The sequence below is a fragment of the Poecile atricapillus genome, chromosome 8 (genome assembly GCF_030490865.1).
Source record: "Poecile atricapillus isolate bPoeAtr1 chromosome 8, bPoeAtr1.hap1, whole genome shotgun sequence".
Taxonomy (NCBI): domain Eukaryota; kingdom Metazoa; phylum Chordata; class Aves; order Passeriformes; family Paridae; genus Poecile; species Poecile atricapillus.
This window is the reverse complement of record NC_081256.1, coordinates 21,473,049-21,494,322: the sequence shown is the minus strand read 5'-3', so window position 1 is coordinate 21,494,322 and position 21,274 is coordinate 21,473,049. Positions and strand designations below refer to the sequence as shown.

The window sequence follows — 21,274 nt, the reverse complement described above, 5'->3', positions numbered from 1 at the left end:
ACTCTGCATATTAAAATATTCTATAGAGCAGTCATTATGGAATCCAAGCACAGGCTTTCAGACTCGAGAGCAACAGCATCAAATGGCATCGAATAAATTCAGTCTCAGAAGGAAATGTCGTAGTTCTTGATTTATAACCATTGCTTCCTGTATGCCTGTTTTTCCAATGCTAGATTTCAAGCTGTACCCCAAAAATCATTCCTCACAACTTATTAGATCTTAAAGCATCAGAGCCCAAATTGATCTTTGAGAAACAGATCAGAGGTTACTCGGAATGATCTATGGCTTCCCTTGACCCGTTCCGTGCTGCTCACAGGGGAAAAAGAGGCTCAGGTTTTAATTGGACTATTAATTTTGACTTGGAAGCAAGAGTAATAAGTGGTCTGTGAATCACTGGTGACTGTCTTGCTGTCCCTGTGCCCAGGTGATGAAGCAGGCGTCCCTCAGCTGCTGGCAGTGGCAGCGCGTCTGAGGGACACGGCGGAGCTGTTCCAGTCGGACGAGATGCGCCCGGCCAATGACCCCGAGGAGCGAGCTCCTGTCAGAGTCAGGATGCTCAATGATGTGCTGCAAGGCTTGGAGAAAAGCTTCCTGGTTCCTCAAGCTCCTCCAGGGCTTTACAGGTACGGTACACGGTGTTCCACGCGTTCTGTAGCTGAGCTAAAATGGTATTCACCGCTGCTCGGTTCGCAGAACTGTCTTCAAAAAGAAAACCTCAGTGAGTACCCAAAATTAAAGCTTTTTTTTTTTTTTCCTATCACATCCTCTCTGCAGAAAACATTAATTCATTCCAATGCAAGGGGTCATTAGAATGCAGCACTGTAGCATTTCTGTCATGACATTGCTGCTAACAAGACGAACGGTGTGATGGCAGCCCAGGCAGCATGGCAGAAACGTGTGTCAGATGGTACAGGAAGCTTTCGGAAGGAGAAAATATTTTGAAGTCTAATACCGCTTGACAAGCTTCACCTATATTTTATTTAAAACTTTGTACAGTTCATTGAAGATTGAGAATTACACAAGATACTCCGTAGCATTATTTAACATATTTAATTATATAGCAGCGTTCTTGGATGCGTTTCAGCGAGTTAAAGGCAGTACATTCCAGTTAATGAGGAGGCCTGAGTCAGTCACTGCTCATAACATCTTGTCTCTGCTTGGAATTACTCTCTGATATGTATTCAGCTGCACTACCCAGGTTGGTTTTAAGATGTCGTAGTCATCCCATCTTTTACTTTCTGAGAAAGAAGTCTGCAGGTCTCTATTTCTCACCAGAACCAACTGAAATAGCAAAACTCTACTTTGAAAACTGAAAACTCTTGATTTCAGTTGATGGGAAAAATTATCCAATGCCTCACTCAAGGGAATGTCTAAAGTGGGCATCAAACAGATGTGGTGGAGGTGGGGAAGGAAGCAGAAAGCTCCAGCCACGGGAGGGGTTCTTCCAATTAATAGCAATGGTATAAAACAAATGCAATCATCTTTTAACAAAGGCAAAGGGGGGAAAAAAAAAAGCACGGTGGTTATGGGGAACTCAAAAGTGTCAGTGAATAAAAGCCCTACAGCTGTAATAAGGAAAACAGAGTAATTACATTCGGGGAGGGGCTAATTTGCTTCCTTCCTGCTGTGATTGGATTTATAACATAAAGAAATAAGCCAAAATGGGATTAGATAAAGTCTAATATTCCAAGTTTAGCAGTGCTGTCTGTCTTGTCTGAACTGGTATGGTGTTGCAAAGGAGCCATAAAACTGTTTAGTAGTACTGTAATACGTATGTGCTGCATTGCAACAGCAACGTTCAACATTGTTGAATCTGGCCCAGTTCTTTATTTGTAAAAATAAATTATATCAAAACTTAAGGTTATAAGGAGAAGGTTTTTGAGGTCTTCTAATATTTCAGTTCTTGCAATGCTTGCATTATTAAGTTTGTTATTTAACAAAATGTAATCATTAGATATGCAAACATAATGTAAGAAATTTTTCACCTGCTCTCCACAGTACTTTAGTACAGACCAAAAGTGCTTTCACACTGGCAAAGCAGACACTGTGAAAGTGAAAATCTTGTCCTCCAATTTAATTAAACTTGATACAAGATTTAACAGCACAAGATTTCAAAGTCTAGGAGAAAACATTGGCTTTGACTTTACTCTGAATAATTTTACCTGACATCATCTGGAATACACAACAGTAAAGGACACCTTGTGTATCATCATTTAGATGTTCATTTAAAAAGAATGCAACCTTTGTACAGTGCCAAGGTGTGTAATTGTTACCTTTAATGGTAAATCTACCCAGATAAACAGAATCAAGGACACTGTTAGATTGCTGATGTCCTTTGCTGACATTTAAAATCTGAAGTACGTTTGCTTAATTAAAAAATAAAAAAGCATCCAACTGTAAGTCTTGTTTAGATTATTTTCCATTTTTTAGGGATTGAAAGTCCTTCTATTAGCTGATGAAGTTATGTGAATGTGTTTTGTATTCTGAAGCTATAATTGTGTCCCAACACTAGAAATACTTGAAAAAACTGATACACCTTTTTTTTTTTTTTTGGCTTGTAAAACTTTAAGCTTATTCTTTTTGTCGTTTGGTAAAGAAAACAAACAAAAAAAAATCAGTCTCACAGCCAGAACCTTGTATGTCATGTTTCATCCCAGTCAGAAGATTGATAGGCAAGTTATAAACCTCTGAAATAGTGGTTTATAATGGAAATGCTGGCAGCCCTTTAACTATAGCAGCACAAGCAGTACAGCAATAAATACTGTGCTTCATCTGTAAACAGAAATTTAGGATGCAGTTTGCAGCCTTGACCTTCAGGCTCCAACTGTGTTTAGATCATTAAGATTCCATAAATACTGTAATTTACAGCCTTCTGAAGGAAGAATTTGTGTGCACAGTAAAGGACGTATTCTTCATGAAAAAATGATTGCTTCCTGTATACCCATTTGGACTCATATTCTCAACCTCAATCAAAGCACTTGACAAATTTGCTGAAGTTTTAGGCATCATTCTTAGCCTTGTGTTTGTCCTAATTCACACTTCTCTGGATCTATACTATGTTTTCTGTCCTAGAACTTGAATTAAAAAGAAAGGTGGATTTTTTCTTTATTGCAGGAGTGTTGCAACCTTCCTGTGCTTCTCCACTACAGGGGAACTGATACATCTTTCATATATAATTTTTTTTTTCTATAGTTTGCACACACATTCCCACAGCTATAGTCTCTTACTGTATATAATGCTTTAAAAAAAAAAATAAATGCCTCATTCCAATCAATGTTGTAATTAATACATTATGCATCTATAAGGAGAAGTAATATAATCTACTTAATTATAAAACTTACTAGCAGAATTCAAATTACTATTTTTTTTAATAATTGGATTAGGATATGTGACTAAATTTAACTAATCATGATTGGCATTGGCAGGTTGTTCAATACAGTAAATGCTGTTGTTTTGATAGCCATCCCTCTCCCCTGAACTTCCTGACTCTGAGCTGCAAATTTGACAGCAGCACAGGTTCCCCATGATCTTTATTTCCAACTGAGCTGGAAATACACAAGTACAGCTTTAATCAGGGTATTTTAGTCTTATCCAGAAATTTAGGTAGAATGAAAAATAATAGGTTGAGGAATACCCTGCTTTGCAAAAGTTACCCTGGGACTTGATTTGGGGTTAGAAGAAAATTGTTGAGTTTTATGGTACCTGAAATATTTCTTCGATTCGCAGTGGTAACCCTGGGTAGATTTTCTATTTCCAGAATAAATGCCTAGGAATAAAATAGGATTGCTGATGGTATTTTTCATTTATCTCTCTTTGTTTCTCATGGCATAATCATAATACTGATAATTATTTGGATTTATAATTTTTCGTTATTTTAATGGAATAATCAGTAGAAATCCATTTGTTTCTTACCTTCAGCCACTTCTTGCTTTCCACTCTTGCAATGTGTACTTGTGTGGATATTTCTCTGTGCTTTCTGGTGATCATATTTTGCTACTAAAGGTAATAATCATAGATCACGCAGCAGTGGCATCTACAAGGTTAATGTAAGAACAGAGGCTTTGTTACTTCAGGCACTGTAAAGGGGGAAAAAAAAATTTCAAGCACATTGTCCTCTCCATGAGATGGTCAGCCTCACCAGAGCCATAAAAAGATTCCATGAATACTGATCACATCTTGCTTTTGCATGCTTTTCCCTCTACAGAAATACTGACCAAAACCCTGACACCAGGATCAGGGACAGCAAGACAGCAAGGATCTTCCTGGTGTTCATAAATACTGAGTTCAAATCTTGTGTTTGCCTAGGCTCACTAAGAGGGTTCTTGTATATTTTGTTGTACTTCTTATATTTGCTGATCCCCAGAGCTTCTGACAACCTGTCAGCCTGATGGATCTGTCAGGTGTGTGTGTGCACTCCTCACAGAGAGCCTCTCCCTGTGTTGAAAGGCAAAGCTCCTCAATGCACAGTAATATTGAAAAAAATGAGATAATAAAGCAAACTTCATGGAGTATCAGGCATGGTACCCTGGGTGCAGGGAGATCTCCAGTCTCCGTGGAGGTGTCACATTTCTTCAGGCCCAGGTCTAATTTTCAGATATGATGGGTGCTGTTGGTACCAGATGGATCTAGCAGTAAGTATGCAGGATTTCCTAGAGTCCCCTGGGATGCTCCCACAAAATTTCCAAACGTAAAATAGTCATTAAAGTCACAGTTTGTGTCTTCAGTATGTAAATTAAAGCCAGAAAGAGGCGTACAAGGGCTCAGGCTGTCAGTTCTGCTCCACTTAGGTGTGTTTTATTCTTGATGGACCCTTGCCTAAGGATGAGTTATGTCCTGACTGACAGTTCTGTTAACAGTTTTATAAAAAAAAAAATCAAAGTCAGCTTGTGCAAAACCTTTGTTTTAGAAGTTTTGTCTCAGCATGCTAAGTTTATCCTTTCCATTAAGGCTGTATGCATCTGCCACCACTATTTATGAAATTGTTACAGGGGTGATTGTGCTTTGTCTAATAGATGTAATTGAGTGAATTGAGTAATAAGTAGGTGAAAAGCAAGGATTTTGGAAGCAATCTGTGTCTTCAGCAAAGACCTCCAGCAGTTTTTATTGCTCGTTTGTACCAGTTAAACTTCCTCCTTTTGCTTCTTTTCATCACGGATATCCAAGTGTGACATTAACACTTCATAGGGCTAAAGAATTACAACAAATGGCTACATTTTAATGCGCTGAACAAAAAGCTGGCAGAAAGCAAAGATAGGCTGTGCACCCTGAATTTGACATAATGAAATGAAAGAACAATCAAAAGGTGTTTTCTGTACTATTCAAAAAATGCAACTTGAATTGCTGCTGAACTCGTGCCACTCAAGTGTGTGTTGTTCACCAGAACAAATATTTTCCTTTCAGATTGAGATTTGTTATGTGCATTCCTGACATGTGTATATTCTACAGGATTTATTTCTGCTTTGCTGGTAAACTACAGCAGCTTCTCAGGTTTCAAAATACACGTGCCCTAAGAGTCTAGTTTCTAGAGATATGTTTAGTAGGAAAATTAAAGACTTTATTATAATAATCTCCATGTGTAAACAAGCTGCTCATTGGATTTACAGAGGACAAGCATTAAAGATGCAAATATCCTGCTAATCTTAAACAGTAATGTGAGTAAACATGGAGTGCAATGTCACCTGCAAAATAAAACAAAACCCTTGCCCAGAGTTTCTACCAAAGACAGTAGTTCTGTCTCGTTGTATGAACTCTGGAGATTTGTTTCTTCATTTTGAATTCCTCACTTATGACTTGGAGTAGGAAACATTCTTGTCTCCTTTGTAGTAGTGTTTGAGATGTTTTTTGACCAACCTGAACCAAATGCATGGAGTATTTTTATTGTTCTGCTTCATATTATGTGGAGCAGAGAGTGATTTGATACGGTGTCGATGATCCTTAGTGTGGGAAATACTGAAATAATTCATGTTTCGCTGGCAGCAGTAGATAATGTTCTGTCTCTATTATCTGCCATGTGCAATTTGTAAATACAATGCTAGAATTATGTTGGGGGAGAAGGAAAGAATTGTGTGCTGGTTGTAGAATCCTGTACCTCAGATTTTTGCCTTTCAGTCAGAATAAATTAATTTTTGTCTTCCAACACAGCAATGATTTCCTACCTCACTTTCAACCCCCATATTTTGCATCTTTCAAAATTTGCAACTCCTTTTCTTCTGTGATTTTTTCACGGAGTTAGGAACAGTGGCATTACTTGTTTCCCTGTCTAATCCTTCTCTGGTGTTTCTCAGTTCTGCAGCTGTAGTTCAGCTCCCTTCTCTCTCTGATAAGCATTTATCCAAATGTGTTTTTTACACCCAAAATGCCTTCCCATTTTCTTCTGCCTTATTCCTTTGAACTTTACAGTGTTTGAGCAGTGTGATTGTGGGTTTTGGTAAGTGTGGAGCAGCACATTTATCCTAGCACACACCAGCAGCATTTACTAGGCTGGTAATGCTCTTACAAATTCCTGCTATGGTTATTATTTTTCTCATCACTGATAACAATGCTGAATTATGCCCTTTCTTAATACTGAGGAGATGCAGTAAAGTGAGTGATAGTCATACTCAAAACATCTGATCCATCTGAGTGGCAATTGAGATGTTTTTTCCTCTGGAATCACTGATACATGTAATGGCCACGAATTAATGGCTGTATTTGTTGTCTTGTAAATTTTTACTATTTAAAGAGCATTTGCTGCATAAATACTACTGAATTAGCCATCTGCAGAGCTGTAATTATGGCAGACTTTAAAGCTTATTTAAACAGGGAACATGAAAATCTTTTCATTACACCTGCAAAAGCAGAAAACCTCTGTAATCAGGGATTATGTCATGGCTTGAAAACAGATTTCTCACTTCCCTGATATGAAGGGAGACCTGGTTTTACATATATTAATTTATTTTTTCTCTATGTACTTCTTATGAATTTTCTTCCATCTTTTTAATTAGGTTGATTTGTACACTTGCAGAGTTCTCTCTGTACAATACATCAGACCCATTATGTTTGTGATGCAGTAAATATTATTCTGTTGTAATTTAACCCAGCATTAGTTGTCCTGAAGACAAGCCTGTGCCCAGGAAATAACATTCCTCATGCTTCCCACAAATCTGCATGGTCTTAGCCTTGGGAGAAAAAAAAAAAAAAAAAAGTTGTTTTTTTTTTTTTTTTTCCTAAAATGACATTTATTTTATGTGTCCTTACTGGATGTTTTATCCCATTTCACAGCAGTTGTTCTGCTGACTGTCACAGCTGTTGTGTGAGCTCAGTGCAGAGCTCTCATGCCAACCTCCAGCAAGTCTTGTGGTTAGGATGCAGCTCCACTCCGTGTCCCTTGCTGGCAGATCTTGCTTGGTCTGCACTTATGGTGCTAAATAGGGCAAGAATATTTAGTTCCAGAAAAAAAATATATCTACTGTGATCTCAGGAAGCTATACAAAGTGTTAGATTCTGAATCATTTATTAAATATGACAAAAACCTAATATTTCATACATTGTTTGATCTCTATTATAAACAGTAGGACTGGTAACATTTTTTAGATCCAAGAAATATATGAATCCACATTTTTGATCATGACAGATAAGACCCACTCATGTATAGCTGAAATATTAGCCAAGAACACTTTCTGAATAAAGTACAAAAATAAATGGCATTCGTTGGGAAAATAGTTAATATGCAACATTCCCCCACTAATGTATTACCCAGGCAATAGAGCTTAGAAATGTATTGATGAGATCATTCACAGGAAAATTACCTTAAGTGGGACTTAAAAGAAGTGTTAACTTTGTGTGTGTTCCTGCCACTGAAGGTAATAATGATATAATTTCGGGCATTTCTTTAAAGGTGTATTATGACATAATCTTTTATCCCTCGTTAACTCTTATGCTAATGACCTGTGGTTATGTTCTCATGTCACATGGCACGGAGATATTTAGGGTGATAAACCCAGTCAGGATCAGAGCTGGAGATCAAGGTCAAGCCAGTTTCCTGCGTTAAGCACTGGACACTGTGTGCTGCTTTGTTTAGGAAAGGGATTCCTCTGTAGGAAGAGGATGTTTTACATGATTTCTGAATAAAAAGTCCTATGAAGCCATCAGAACATCAGCTGTGAGCCATTTGGAAATAATTTTATTAATTCACTTCCCTCAAGTTCTTCAAAATAGTAGCACATCTGCTTTGAATTTGAGTGTTTTAGACTGAGACATCCTTAAAAGACAGATAGTTTCCTCCAAATTATTCACACAAGCATATGTTTCTTTCACTTGAGAAGCAAGTGTAGCATAAATCATTCAAAGAACAACATGCTTACATTTGCTACCAACAGCTACATTATTTGAAATTTAACAAAGAATATTTCATACCAGAGCCTGCCAGCAAATAACATTTTAAAATACAGTTATATCAGTTTTGTTCAGTACATCATCACTCTTTTAAGTATAAATCTCAGTCCTTGTTCTGAGGAGCCACAGAAAAAGTGCTGGTGGATTTTCAAGGAATTTTTACATCTCCATGGGGTATCCATCATTCTCTCATCAGCTGCATACAGGGCTTGAAAACTCTGTGGCAAGGACTCTGATAGTGGCTTCTGTGGCTTCTTCAGGAATTTCTGCATAAAGTTGCTTAATTAACTGCTGTAAAACCCTAGAGAAAATAATGCCCAATTAGAGGACTGTTCTTTAGTAGTGATAAGTAGTGACTTTCAACTTCTGAAGAACAAATACATCCTATTTGTATTTTTTTATTTCACTTCTGGGAAACCATTCAGTACTGTTGAACCTGTAGATTGGATTCTCCATACCTACTGATCTTGTTTACTCCAAAGCAAGAAAGAAATCAGCTCCTAAACTCAGCAGTTTTTCACCAGGAGAAAAAACCGTGAGTGCATGGTAATGTTGATGTTCAGCACTGGCAAATAGATGCTTCATTGCAGCCTGATTTTACTCAAACTCTTCAAGCTAGTCAGGCTTCTTAGCTGCATTATTTGAGGCTGTTCCAGAACATCAGTCCTCTTATGATCTGCTACATGCTTCAAGTTGCCAGCTTCCATTTGTTCATGGTTATTATATATTAGACTAGACACTGTTTGCTATCAAAAGTCACAAAAATTGGGAAGTGATGTAATTACTGTTTATTTAATGAAACTGAAAAAGTTCGGCCACAGGTTGTCAGAGATTCAGTATTTAACTTTTTCTCAGCCATTGCAGAACACTGTCCTATTATCAGAAAATCAGGCTTAGCATTGTTAGCTTTACTTTACTATATTTAACTATCAAAAGAATAATTCCTTTACATGTTTCAGAACAGAAAAAGTGAATGTTTTCTGTGAATGTTGAATTTTGGCCATAAAAAAGTCCTCAAGCAACCTTTCTTGGCTTAAATTCTTTAATAGACCTTTTGCTTTCTCTTTAGCATTCTGAATGCCCCTACATGTGCTTTGGAATCTGGCAGTGGTGCACTCAAGACCCTCACAAAGATTTAAAGTTGTCAAGGTGCATCAAGCTGAAATTTAGGCTAGAGTTAGGGTTAGGTTAGGCTTTAGTGATCCTTCAGTGAGAGATTAGTGTGTTTCAGGACAGTGCATTCCTTACCTTTAAAAACTGCTGTAATCAAAGAGAACCGTAGGGAAATAAAAGATAATGTATCTTGTAACCCACTACTCTTCCAGTCTGGCTTCTCTTTTTCCCTTTGTTTATTTGGCAGGCAGTCAAGCCAAGCCTCGAGACACTTCACACAGCTGCTAAAATCAGGATTAATTTTTTTAAGAAGCCCTATTTAAAACTGACCGCTCAGAAACGTATTCCAGCCTGGAATAATTATCTCCTCGTGCTCCCGTGTCCCAACAGGATTCTGTTCATGCACACTTACCACAACCTCCAGTTGCCATAATTTACTCAATTAGAGATGTCCTAATGCCTGTGTTTTATGCAAGATAAATTTGTATCTAGCAGGGAGAGAGTTTATCTGGCTTACCCTGTGACACAACAATGCCTTTGAAATGCCTTTCAGTTGGTTAGACTTTATTTGGGTTTGATATCTCGATTACCTGCAGCTTATCAAACTGCTGATAACATGCAAATGCATCCCTTTCAGGCAGACACTCACCTCTGAGTGTACATGATTTTAAATATATCACTTTCTGGAATATGTATTGGTAGAACCATTTGCAGCCTGTGAATGAGAGCAGCGGGAGAAGGCAGTTGATGGCTCTTTAGAAAAGGAGAGGATGTGTGGGAAAACAAAAGTTAGGAACAACATATCACAAAGAGAGGATCCTTAAAAATGTCATGCTGGGTTTGTGGGGACCTAGGGCAGTGAAGGAGTGGTGGCATTTACAGCTGAGTTGCCCTGAGTGGTTGGGTGCCACATCCCCACCTTCCCTGCCCAGGTGTGTTTTGTTCCATCCCAGAGCTGGTGACTTCCAGCATCAGTCCAGCAGGGAATTGTAGCATTGCAGAAAAGAAACAAAACCAGGGGTTCCTCTGGATCAGCTCTAATGACATGTAATGACACTTCACCAGGGCATATATTCCCTCCTGATAAAAGCTAATCTTACATGGCCAGCAGCTATAATTTTATAATTATAAACCTTCTGCCACAATGCTGCTGTGAAATAAAATAGGTAAGATAACAAAACTGCATGTGAGTGTCAAAAAGGTTTAAAAAATAAGAAGAGAAGAAAGGAGAAGAACCATTGGAGATCAAAGGATAAGGATCCCAGAGGAAGGAAGGAAACTTTCTTTGTGTGTTCACTGCAAAATTTTCTGAGGTGCGAACTTGCATAAATAAACCAGTATAAATCCTCTTGTGCTGTTTCCTGAGAAGATTTTGTGATATTTTTATGTCCAACAATGAAAAACCACTGTATGGAACTGTAAGTCCCAACATGTAAATACTGTTATTAGAGTGCATTTACTTATTTACTAAAGTAATCATATTTTATATCTTCTTACAAACATGAATGAAAACATACTCCTAAACATAAGAAAAGTGCATTCAAAATTGAACAGTATCAGGAAAGAAGGAAAATCAGAGAATCCTTGTTCTGGTGTGGTTTTTTTTGTTTTTTTTTCCTTGGAGAATACAAGAAAAACAATTCAGGGAATTATAAAATTGAGTTTGTAAAGATGCTGAAGTCATAGCACATTGCATTCTAACTGGAATAGACAAAAGCTGCCCACAGCATTTATCTATAAACAATTTTACTGTGATTCCACAGAGAAAACCTGCATTCATTTCATGTGGGACAGTAGACTTACCATCGTCTCCTAATGATTTAATAATTACTTCTCAAAATCTCAAACGTGGGCTGTTAGATAGGAGTCTGTTTGTAAGTGCCTGAATAATTCATCTTGTGTTGTACACTTCCTACAGACAAAATTTTCTTGCAAGCTAAAAAATCGTTTTTCGTGACAAGAATAATGTGGTAATCTGGTTTCATCTTGTACTGTCCAGTTGCTCTAATATTGAAGTTGTGTTAAAGCCAATGTATTTCTAGTGTGACCTGTCATTCAAGGATTGCCCAAATCCTTCTGGTCTGGTGGGTGTGACAGTCCCTCCTCATTTGTGGTTATCTAGAACAGCATTTATTGGCATTATTTGAATCAGGAATTCTGGTGTTCCTAGGCCTGCCAAGGACTTAGAGAAGTTACAGAAGAGGCTCTGTTTATCGTTTCTTTACTTTGCTAACGCTGTTTGTTTTGTTTGTAGCCCTTTTATCTTTCAGTGGTACTGCCTGAAGTTATTAATTAGGTTTCCTACCTTACACTTTTCAGGTCACTGGGATGTGTCATAGAAACAAGCCCATTAGGATGAATGATGTGTGTTGTAATTTCATCAGTGTCATCAATAATGTATTGCAGTTTTCTGTTTAGGAGTGTCTTTTTGTTTTGTGGGGGTCAGGCTGACTGTGTGAATTATATTTATAAGATAAAATAGTTAAAGATGAAGGTAGATACTTAAGCAATTAGGCAAGAGGCTGGAATTGTTGTTTTAGAGGTGTAGGCTACAAAACCAATTTTTGTTAAGGAATGTTAAAGTAATTGAATTTCACAGTGTGAATTAAGGTCTCTTGCTATCATTCTGGATGTTGTGGGCACATGGTGATACCTTGTGTCAGTGAAATGACTGGGGTTTATTTTTCAGTGGATGTGTAATCTTTAATGAAAATGCTTTTCTGACTTGTAAAGGCTTGGAAGTAATAAACTGAACTGACCATTTTCTTCATTTGATGAAGCTTCAACAGAGATAAAAGTGAACTTGTATAAATTGACTCTCATGAACATGCATAGAGAAATCATTTTAAGCAACAAAGGGGTGGCATGGCTTGCCAAGCAAAGATAAGTAATTGGAAAATACAAAACCCCAGTGAGAATTCCTAGCAGAAAATCTGAAAAAAACAGGTGATGTTTTATGTTACTTATTATTAGTTGCACACATAAAAATATAAATGAAGTTCTGTCGTACTATGTAATCAGCTATTCTGAAGTGATACTATTTCAGGAGTTAAGATATTATTTTAAAATCATGACAGTAGACTGCTTGTCTCATTCATCAAACATCTGAGCTCTCATCAGGCACTAATTTGCCCTGCATTCAGGTGGTGCAATACTTGTTTTTGCTTGGATCACATGCTTATGTATTTACTGTGGAATCACCAGTGATTCCAGAATCACAGCACTAGATTTAAACTGTATTAACACCATTTCATGTCAGGGTAAACTTTTTTTAGCTCGTGTGCCTTGTTTAGACCACATTTGATGATGGACATGAGGTCTGTTCCTGTTCACCACCAACATTGTCTCAGCAGTCCCCAGATATTTCAATGTTCAGCCCATCCTCTCTTTAGTCACTTCTGGCAGTCAGTGTTGTTCTGCTGATGGTTGCTGTCTTATGATGTTTTTATAAGCTGACCTAAAGGAATAGAGGGGTGCTAAGACAGATCAGGGCGCCGGTGTTGTGGGAATTTGGAGTAGAATTCCAGCTCAGTCAAACTCTCCCAGCCACCAGCAGCCAGATCTCTCCTGAGGGTAGAAGGAAATGTGATTATCTCTAGCACTGTCCTTGCTGTTGGAGGTGTTTGAGGGGCTGTGAGCAGGCTTCTTTCTCCCTGTGAACTACAGGAACTACAGAGGAGAGTTCTTCAAAAGCCTGGTTCTGCTTGCACTGATCTCAGCAGGAATCCCTGAACTGAGGCAGCAAAATCAATCCCTGCTTTGAAAAATGCAGTATTTCCCACAGCACAGCCTATCCTTAAAAACCAACCAACCAACCAACTAACCAACCAAGTATTTATCTGGTTCTCAACATACACATTTTCATTTACTGTATTGCAGAGACTGCTTTGGGACAGTCCACGAGATAACCACCAGATAACCTCTGAGTATGAGCTGCACCATAGGCAGGGAACAGTAGCATCAGCTCCGAGCTGAGGAAGCAGGGGCTTGTCCTGTGGCTGCTGCAGTGCAAGCTGAGGAAGTTATTGCCACATCTGCCTGATTCTGCCCTCTGATGGGGCTTTCTGTCCCCACTGAGCTGTTCTTACACGTACTCCTAACCTGTTCCTGTCTAAGTGGTCTCTGTCAGTGATAGCCTGTTGTTTAAACTGTCTTCCTGCTGCAGTGGTGGATTCAAACCCTTTCCCTCCTCTGTTTGTATCTCCAATGCATTGCATTGCAGACCCCCTGAACTGTCTGATGTATTGCTGTCAGGGGATGAAAAACTCATCATTCCTTCTGCACGCTGCTGGGTTTGGGTGTATACCCAATATTGGGGGCTAAAAACGTGGACTGAAAAATTGCCTTATGAGGACAGGAGTTATTCTGTATCTTTGAAAAAAAATGGCCTCTCATTCAAAACGTTTTTTAAATTAAAAACATGGCAAAAGATTGTGGGTGTTCTGTGGTGTCATTTGTTGGGCTCCTTTGTTACATTTCCCCCAGGCAGAGTTGCAGTTAGGTGATCCTTGGAATGACAAGATGCACTTTTGTGTTCATCTGTCTTCTGTAAATAAACTTGGCAGTTTTATTACTAATTTGGATTTGCCATTTGGCCTGTTCTGTCATGCCATTAGGTTACTAACAAAGTGTGTGAGTTGTCGTGTTTCTTGCTGGGCTCTCCCTGGAGCAGCTTCTCCCCTGCCCTGAGCACCTGTCCTGTATTTAAGGGTAAGGTCCTGCACCAAATCACTGTAGCTTTCCTGTTTCAAATTTCCTTCACTTCTGTTTGCAATCAAAGGAGCTCCTGGGTGGAGATTTATGATATTTATGTGCTCTTCTAATTAGTATAATGATTACACCTGGTTTTGGATAACATTTATAGCCTGCTTCAAAGAGTCCCATTAAAATTCCTGACTAGCTTTGAATTCCGAGCCTTCCACACCTCACACAGATAGCATTTCCAAGAGATCACACGATACTCTTGCATCTGTTTTTCTACAAACCCTTAAAATTTTTTGCAGATATTACTTGAAAACACAGATTTTGTTTCACAAGGGTTTAGCTGTGTGTTCTGTTTCTTTCCTGTAGCATGGGACATTAAAGGTGGGTTACTCTTGTTCTGAAACCACAAAGGATTATTGATGAAATAAAGTCTCTGCTGAAGGCAAGGAGAGTTTTACCATTGGCTTCAATGCAGCTGGAATTTCACCTCTGAGGTGTGAAATAAATAACATGAGCAGATAGGAAAAACAAAAACAAAGCCAAACCTGTGCTGAAGGTTCACAGCAATAACCAAACTTTTTAGAAAGGAATAAATGGAATTCATCTGTGATACAAAATCCTTCATGAGGGGTGTGATAGGTCTAGGCTGATGCTTTTTAATAAAATCTTGAATGGTCAAAGAGGAATGTGAGATTTCTTTGATGGATTTAGTAACTGCTGCAGTGTAAGTACACCTAGTTCAGTGAATAGATTTAGTTTATAGAGGCATAATAAATATACATTTGTCTCTCAGTCTGCCACGGGTCAACCTTACTGTGCATAGTATGTATCATCTGTAAGCTGATACTTGCAGGCTTTCTTGATGGCATCTGATGGATTGTTTTTGAGTAAAAATTTTACCATTCTCTCCATTGTTCTCTTTCAGAAATATTCTTTACAGACTGGATGACAGGACCAGCCAGTTTTCAGTACTGCTGGAGGCACTGGAGCACTGCAAACTACATCAGTCAAATGAGACTGTTCAAGCAGCCTTGTCAGAGGTGCTGAACAGCATCAATTCAGCTCAGGTTTACTTCAAAGCAGGACTTGATGTGTTTGAGACTACCTTAGCTGGAAAGAAATGAGAGGATTCTCTGCATTCTAAGACATTTGTTTACAGCTCGCTAAACAAAAGTTTGACTTGGACCAGAATTGTTCTGAGGATCAAACCTTTCTCAGCCTTTCCTTCAGCTGGCTCTTAAAGGTACTGCAACACGTGGTTTCAGAAATGTAAAACAGTATTTTGCACTGTTCACAGTATATCTGAAATGTCTGTTCCTGAATGTATAAAACCTAAAGAGACGGAATAACACTTCAGAGATGATTTTTGGAAGGACATCTGATGTATTTTTGTATGTAAAATATGTTTTTATGACTAAGAGCTCAATCTTGCAAAGTACCAAGCGCATCCCGTGATGTGCTGAAGCCCTGGTTCTGAGACACCCCAGATGTGCACCCAGGGGCTATTTCCTCTGTCAGAAAAATCTGGCTCAAGTTTCTTAATGTTTCCAGCAAGTTCAGCTTCTTCCTTACTCCATTCAGAGTAAGTAACTGAAGGAAGTGGTGTTTCCATGGGTATCCAGCACCGGAGTGGAAATGCACTGCACACCTTTACGGGTGCAATCCAACACCTTTACTCCTGTGGAACAAGAAATACCTCAGTTCTGAGAATACAGATAAACTTCAATTCTTCCATTTCTGTATGAAAATAAAGAGTTGTTTTCTCTAATGTTTCTTGGAGAGGAAATTTTTGTGATGATTTCAAATTATTTGAAAAGTGTGAATCGGTAATTACACTTGCACAAAAATGCTTTGAATGTTTATGTTAAATGAAAGAACTGCCTAGTCCTTATAAGGCTAGAGGCCTTTACAAATTTTCAGCAAACATTCCCAAAACATTCCACTTCAAGGTCTCTAAATTTCCAGAGAGCTGTAAATAAAAGCAAGACCTCCAAGTCCTGGGAAGAGTTTTGGGATTCCATCGCTCTTTGCCATCCGCCATTCCAGGCCAGATCATTCCATAAGGAATGATGGAATATAGGGCCTGGATCGTTGTCAAAAAAGCACAAGGAAAACACACATTCATTCCCTGCTGTAGAACCAGGAATTCAAGTGTGGAGGCACAAGCTGGTGAAGCATATTGCAGAGCTAAAATGCAAATGTGTTTTTCCATTGGTAAAAGGATCTAATCACACCATTGCCTGTTGGCCAAAGTAATCTGTGAGAGAAAGGATCAGGAGGTTCAGTGTCCTCTAGGGGCATGCTATGCACATTTGAGAACTCCAGATTTTAATAATATAAACAGTTGAAATTGTTAAGCCCTATTTGGGTTTTACAGTCTAAAATTATTCTAGGTTTAGAGCTTAAATAATTAATTTTATATAGATACTTAGAATTTAAATATAATTTATTTGATGGAAATGTTAAATGTATTGTTACCCAGTTTGCCATGGAAACATTACAGGGACATTTCAGGTTGCAATAAAAATAGAAAAATTGTCTGTATTAATGTTTAAAAATTGCCTTCAGGAAAATTTCTGAGTGCACAATTTGGTGAAAAATGTTTTGAAGTTCACATAGCAAGAAATGAGCTGTTTACAGATCTGGGTTTCTGTTTCCAAAGTCCTTAGCAAAGGGGTCTCTCCAAGCCATGGCCCAGGACTGGGCACACACAGCTATGCTGTTTCTACTTTTCTTCACAAGTTATGATTGAAGAGTGGGAAAAGCCCCCCGGGGCTGAGCAGGGGCAGAGCTGTGCAGTTGTACAGCAGCACCAGTCAGTGGGACTGCAGGGACTCAGACATCATTATCTCCTGGCTTTCCTTGGCATCTGATCAGCAAAAGTTGATGATGATTCTTTTGCTAATGCTGGCACCAGTTCTTTTTAGTGCAGAGAGAATTTGACTTCTGGAGAGTGACATTGTTTATGATGTAGATTCACCCCCTTGTTTGCATAGTTTTTATTATTGTAAGATTTAAGTGGTTGGAATATCCACATTTGAATTGTATGTTTATTTTTGGGACTTGGGGATGTACTGCGGATGCTACACTTGATTGTATTTGTGACAGGGACCACTCTTGTAATAGTTTATTAATGACATAATTTCTTTAGGGTGCTGTCTCACTGTGGAGCCTTCAATGGTATTAAGTGATAAAGGGTCAGGTGCCATTAGGAGACCAAAAAGAGAAATTAACACCTTTGTTAACTCTACCAGGTGAATTTAATAACTGCTTCCTCATCTTAGAATGTTCCACCAAACCCACCTCTAATGCAACCAAAGTACTCAGCAAAATCAGTGAAATCTGGTGGGACCAATATCCCTCATGGATGATTTCTCAACCCTGTAATTCCAAAATAAAATATTTATTTTGTTTTCTCACTAATGTCCTTCTGTAACCACTTCTAAAATAGCAGACTTCAAAGTACTCCACTAGAAAAGCACTGCTGTTGTAAATGTGTGTCTATTGTAGAGACAATCAGATGTTCTTGTTGGTGAGATGAATCAGATGAGCTATTTAGGGACTGAAATGTATTGATTTCAATGTCATCTCACACTTACAGATCTTTTGTTGGCTTTTATTTCAATGTTCAGATCTTACATATAAGTGTAAGTGATAATATTTGTATCATTATTGCTCAGTGATAATATTTGTAGCATTATAGCTTTGAAAAAAAAGCACTTTGGAGCCATATCCTTCCATTGGTTTTTAAATCCCACCTATTGACTTGAAGGAATTTATAGCAAGTTAAGGTCCTAAGTACCTGGTGTGCTTCTAACATAGAGATTTTGCCCAACCAGCTGTGGAACATCAGCCAAAGGAAGGTGTTAGTAAATCACAGCAGACTTCATTCCTATGTTGTACTGGAACAAACAGAGCTCCCTTAAAGGCAGAAGTACATTTGCAAATTGCCTGAATGATACTAAAAATGTGTTAGCTTCTCAGAAGCATCAATTGCCAGAGACAGTATAACAAATGCATTGATTGCTACTTGATCTAGAGTCATGCTCACAGTGACCAGAAAATCCCTGCAGCCTGCAATATTTGTATGTTGAGACAGTTGATAATAAAAAGCCAATAAGGTTTTATTAGTATGTATTTTAAAGAGTCCATAAAAAAGCTAAAGTACAATCAAGTCAGATGAATAAAAAGTGCATGGGAGCTGGATTTTGAGTACTAACCTTAAAAAAGGCAGTGAATTGTTTTTATCATCCAAGAAAAATAGTACCTGTGCGAATATATGCAAGCACAAAAATGCCTTTTATCTTCAAAAGGTTGTGCAAACATTAATTTGCTTGCAGTGGTATGATACATCTACATAAACACAGATGTAAATAATTACATGAGAAAATTAGCAAATACTTTGCACTGCCTCACTTATCTTTTAGGAAAGTATTTCAGTCTGGGGATGTGAAAGGAGGCACTGCAGCTGACCTCAGTTCTTGCAACACTGGGTGGGGAAAGGTTAAATCTGAGGTATTACAGAAGGAACCACTGGAGGTCATCTATTCCAACCCCCTTGCTCAAGCAGGGTCACCTAAAAACAGCTTCAGGAGGGGCTGTGTTCGGATTTCTGTTGGATACCTTGCAGGGATGGAGATTTCTCAACCTCTCTGGGCAATCTGTGCCAGTGCATGGTCACCCTCACAGAGAAAGTGTTTCATTCTTCTGCAGAAACAGTTCCTCCAAATTTCTCCCTGTATATCTGGGTTATTAAAGTATTGTCATTAGTTTAATTGCAAACATTCAAAAGGTAACCATCATTTCATCTAGCACAACCTCTCAGACACCATCTCTAGGATTTCACAGGTATAATATGTTGGAAAGTTGAGATTTGTCCTTCAAGCCTCAAAGTTTGTTTTTTTTTAAATCATAGAAACTAATGTCCTTATCTTTTGAGGTCTTTTGTACAGTCCCTGGTCCCCAGTCACGGGATTTCTCTATACTTTAGGGGTGTGATGGAGAACAAAAGATGCATTAGAAAATGCAGGGAGGGGAATCACCCAGCAGCACATGGGTAGCTATAAATGCATCTCCTGGCACGCTGTCACTGTCTCAGCAAACAAGCTCAGTGTGGGGAGATCTCCTTTCCCTTTGTCACTCTGAAACTTTTTAGCAGTCCCAGAAAAGTGATAGGAAGCAAATCTCATTTTGAGATGCCTGGGACCTGTTTGGAGAACAGCCTTGTACAGCACTATTAGTGTTCAAAGCAAAGTAAGGTGGTGTCGTTTGGAGCTCTGAATCTACAAAATTTGAGGTAGGGACTGCAGTCGCACAAGTAAATGTCTCAAATGTAGAATATTAACATGTTTCTGGTCTGTTACATGTTATAATAATTATAAAAATTATTGGGTACCAATGCAGTGATCATTTTGGGTGGCTTTAACCATCTGTCTATTTTTTATCCCTCTAACACCATCTTGTTCAATCTCCTGCATTCACCTTCTCTCACATCTTTTTGCAATGTGGTGATTTTTTCCCGTCCCTCACCACCTTTTTCTCAGCCATTCCCACTAGTTTTCTATCTCATTCTGCTTCCTTATCACTTCCTAAGATGCCCTTTAATTTGCCAACCACCAAGTTAATCCTCCTCTTTTCTCTCTCTGATCTCAGTCATGCCTTTTGTTCCCTATTCAGTTCTCAGCTCACCTCCCTCAAGTTTAAATTATTATTCCTGGTGCAGCTGACCGTAATAAAGAGCTGAAAGTGGTGGAAAAGTCCTGCTCAGATCCAGGTGGATAAAGTGTAAGGAGACATCATCTGTTACATTCAAAGTATTCACTTCTGAGTCCATGCAAGCAGCAGGTTTTCAGTTATAGCTTGACTAAATCGAAAGAGATTTTTTCCCATCTTCTTTCTCTCTAATGTCTGGACCAGGAAATTCCCTCTAAAGTAGCAGTGTAGAAAGGTGATAATCTTGAAAGTTTTGAAATAAACTTTTGAAGTCTATTTGAATCCAATTCTGAAGCTGGATGAATAAGACACTATAGACAAAGGATCAGAATTGGTACTACCTGTCTACAAAGTAAAGCAGGCAGTGTCTAAGCACAGAATTTCTCTGACCTTGCAGGAGCCATCCAGCATTCCCTACATTCCCCATGTTGGCTACATACCAAACTTATGTGTGTAATTATGCTGTCCTGCTGTGTTTTACACTATAAAGGATGACAAGGACTAAAGGCACATGCACAAACCTGTACTTGAACATGCACATTTGAGCCTAGGAAGTGCCTGAGAATAATGAAAACTCATCTGGGAAGCAAAGGCTTTAAAAATATCTAAATTAGACTGCTTAGTGTTTACCAAAACTATGGTGCTGTTAAGCCTTTGTTCTTCCCCAATTATAATCCCACTGCTGCTGGGTATTTCTGCTATTGCTCATACACCCTTGTCATAACTGGAGAAAATGTACACCTGCATGGATTTACAAAAAAGATTATGTTGCCCCTCAGTCTCACTGACCTTACTGGACTGTTTTTTTCAGCAGGGTTGACTTTACCATAATTACTTACCAGGGTACTATTCCACAGAAGCAAGGTCAGCAGAATTTGGCCACCATTCAGGGAATTTCCTGATAGATTTGGTATCAGAAGATCAATTATTTCTGTTTAGTCTGTTTTCTTTAATCTCTCAACATAGACTATTACAAGAAAAATTATAATTTTTTTTAGCTTGGGAGGAGTCTCTTGATCAATGTTGAGTAAGCCCACAGGGCAGAATATGAATGTGTACATACAAGTGATATAATCTAGAATTAACTTTGTACCTATTATGAATGTTGGATTAATACAGACATACTTTTATAAATTTCACAGGTTGGAATTAATACAAGGGCTTAATTTAAGAAATTTAATCAGAATAAGGGCTGTGTAAATGTAGTATATGCTTTCTCATCTGCCTAATCCATTTGGTTTAAAAAAAATAGGGTTTATTTAAGCTTATATTAAGCTTGTTTAAGCTGCTTCTCTCTGATTTATTTTCCAGAAAGCCTTTGAAAATGAAGTCTTGGTCTTTCTTTTTCTTTTAAATGTCTGCTGCCTTTAAT

The 21,274-nt window shown here is 38.3% G+C and overlaps 1 protein-coding gene across 5 annotated transcripts in view; it reads left to right on the top strand.

Annotated features, from left to right (window-relative positions):
- NAALADL2 (N-acetylated alpha-linked acidic dipeptidase like 2) overlaps positions 1-17,001 on the top strand; it is a 415,927-nt gene extending 398,926 nt beyond the window's left edge. For all 5 annotated transcript variants that reach the window (XM_058844296.1, XM_058844298.1, XM_058844297.1 and 2 more), the window contains 2 exons: positions 425-623; positions 15,116-17,001. In XM_058844296.1, the coding sequence (XP_058700279.1) occupies positions 425-623; positions 15,116-15,314 (398 nt within the window). In that variant the 3' untranslated portion in view covers positions 15,315-17,001. The remainder of the gene's footprint in view (positions 1-424; positions 624-15,115) is intronic.
- Positions 17,002-21,274: the final 4,273 nt, after the last annotated feature.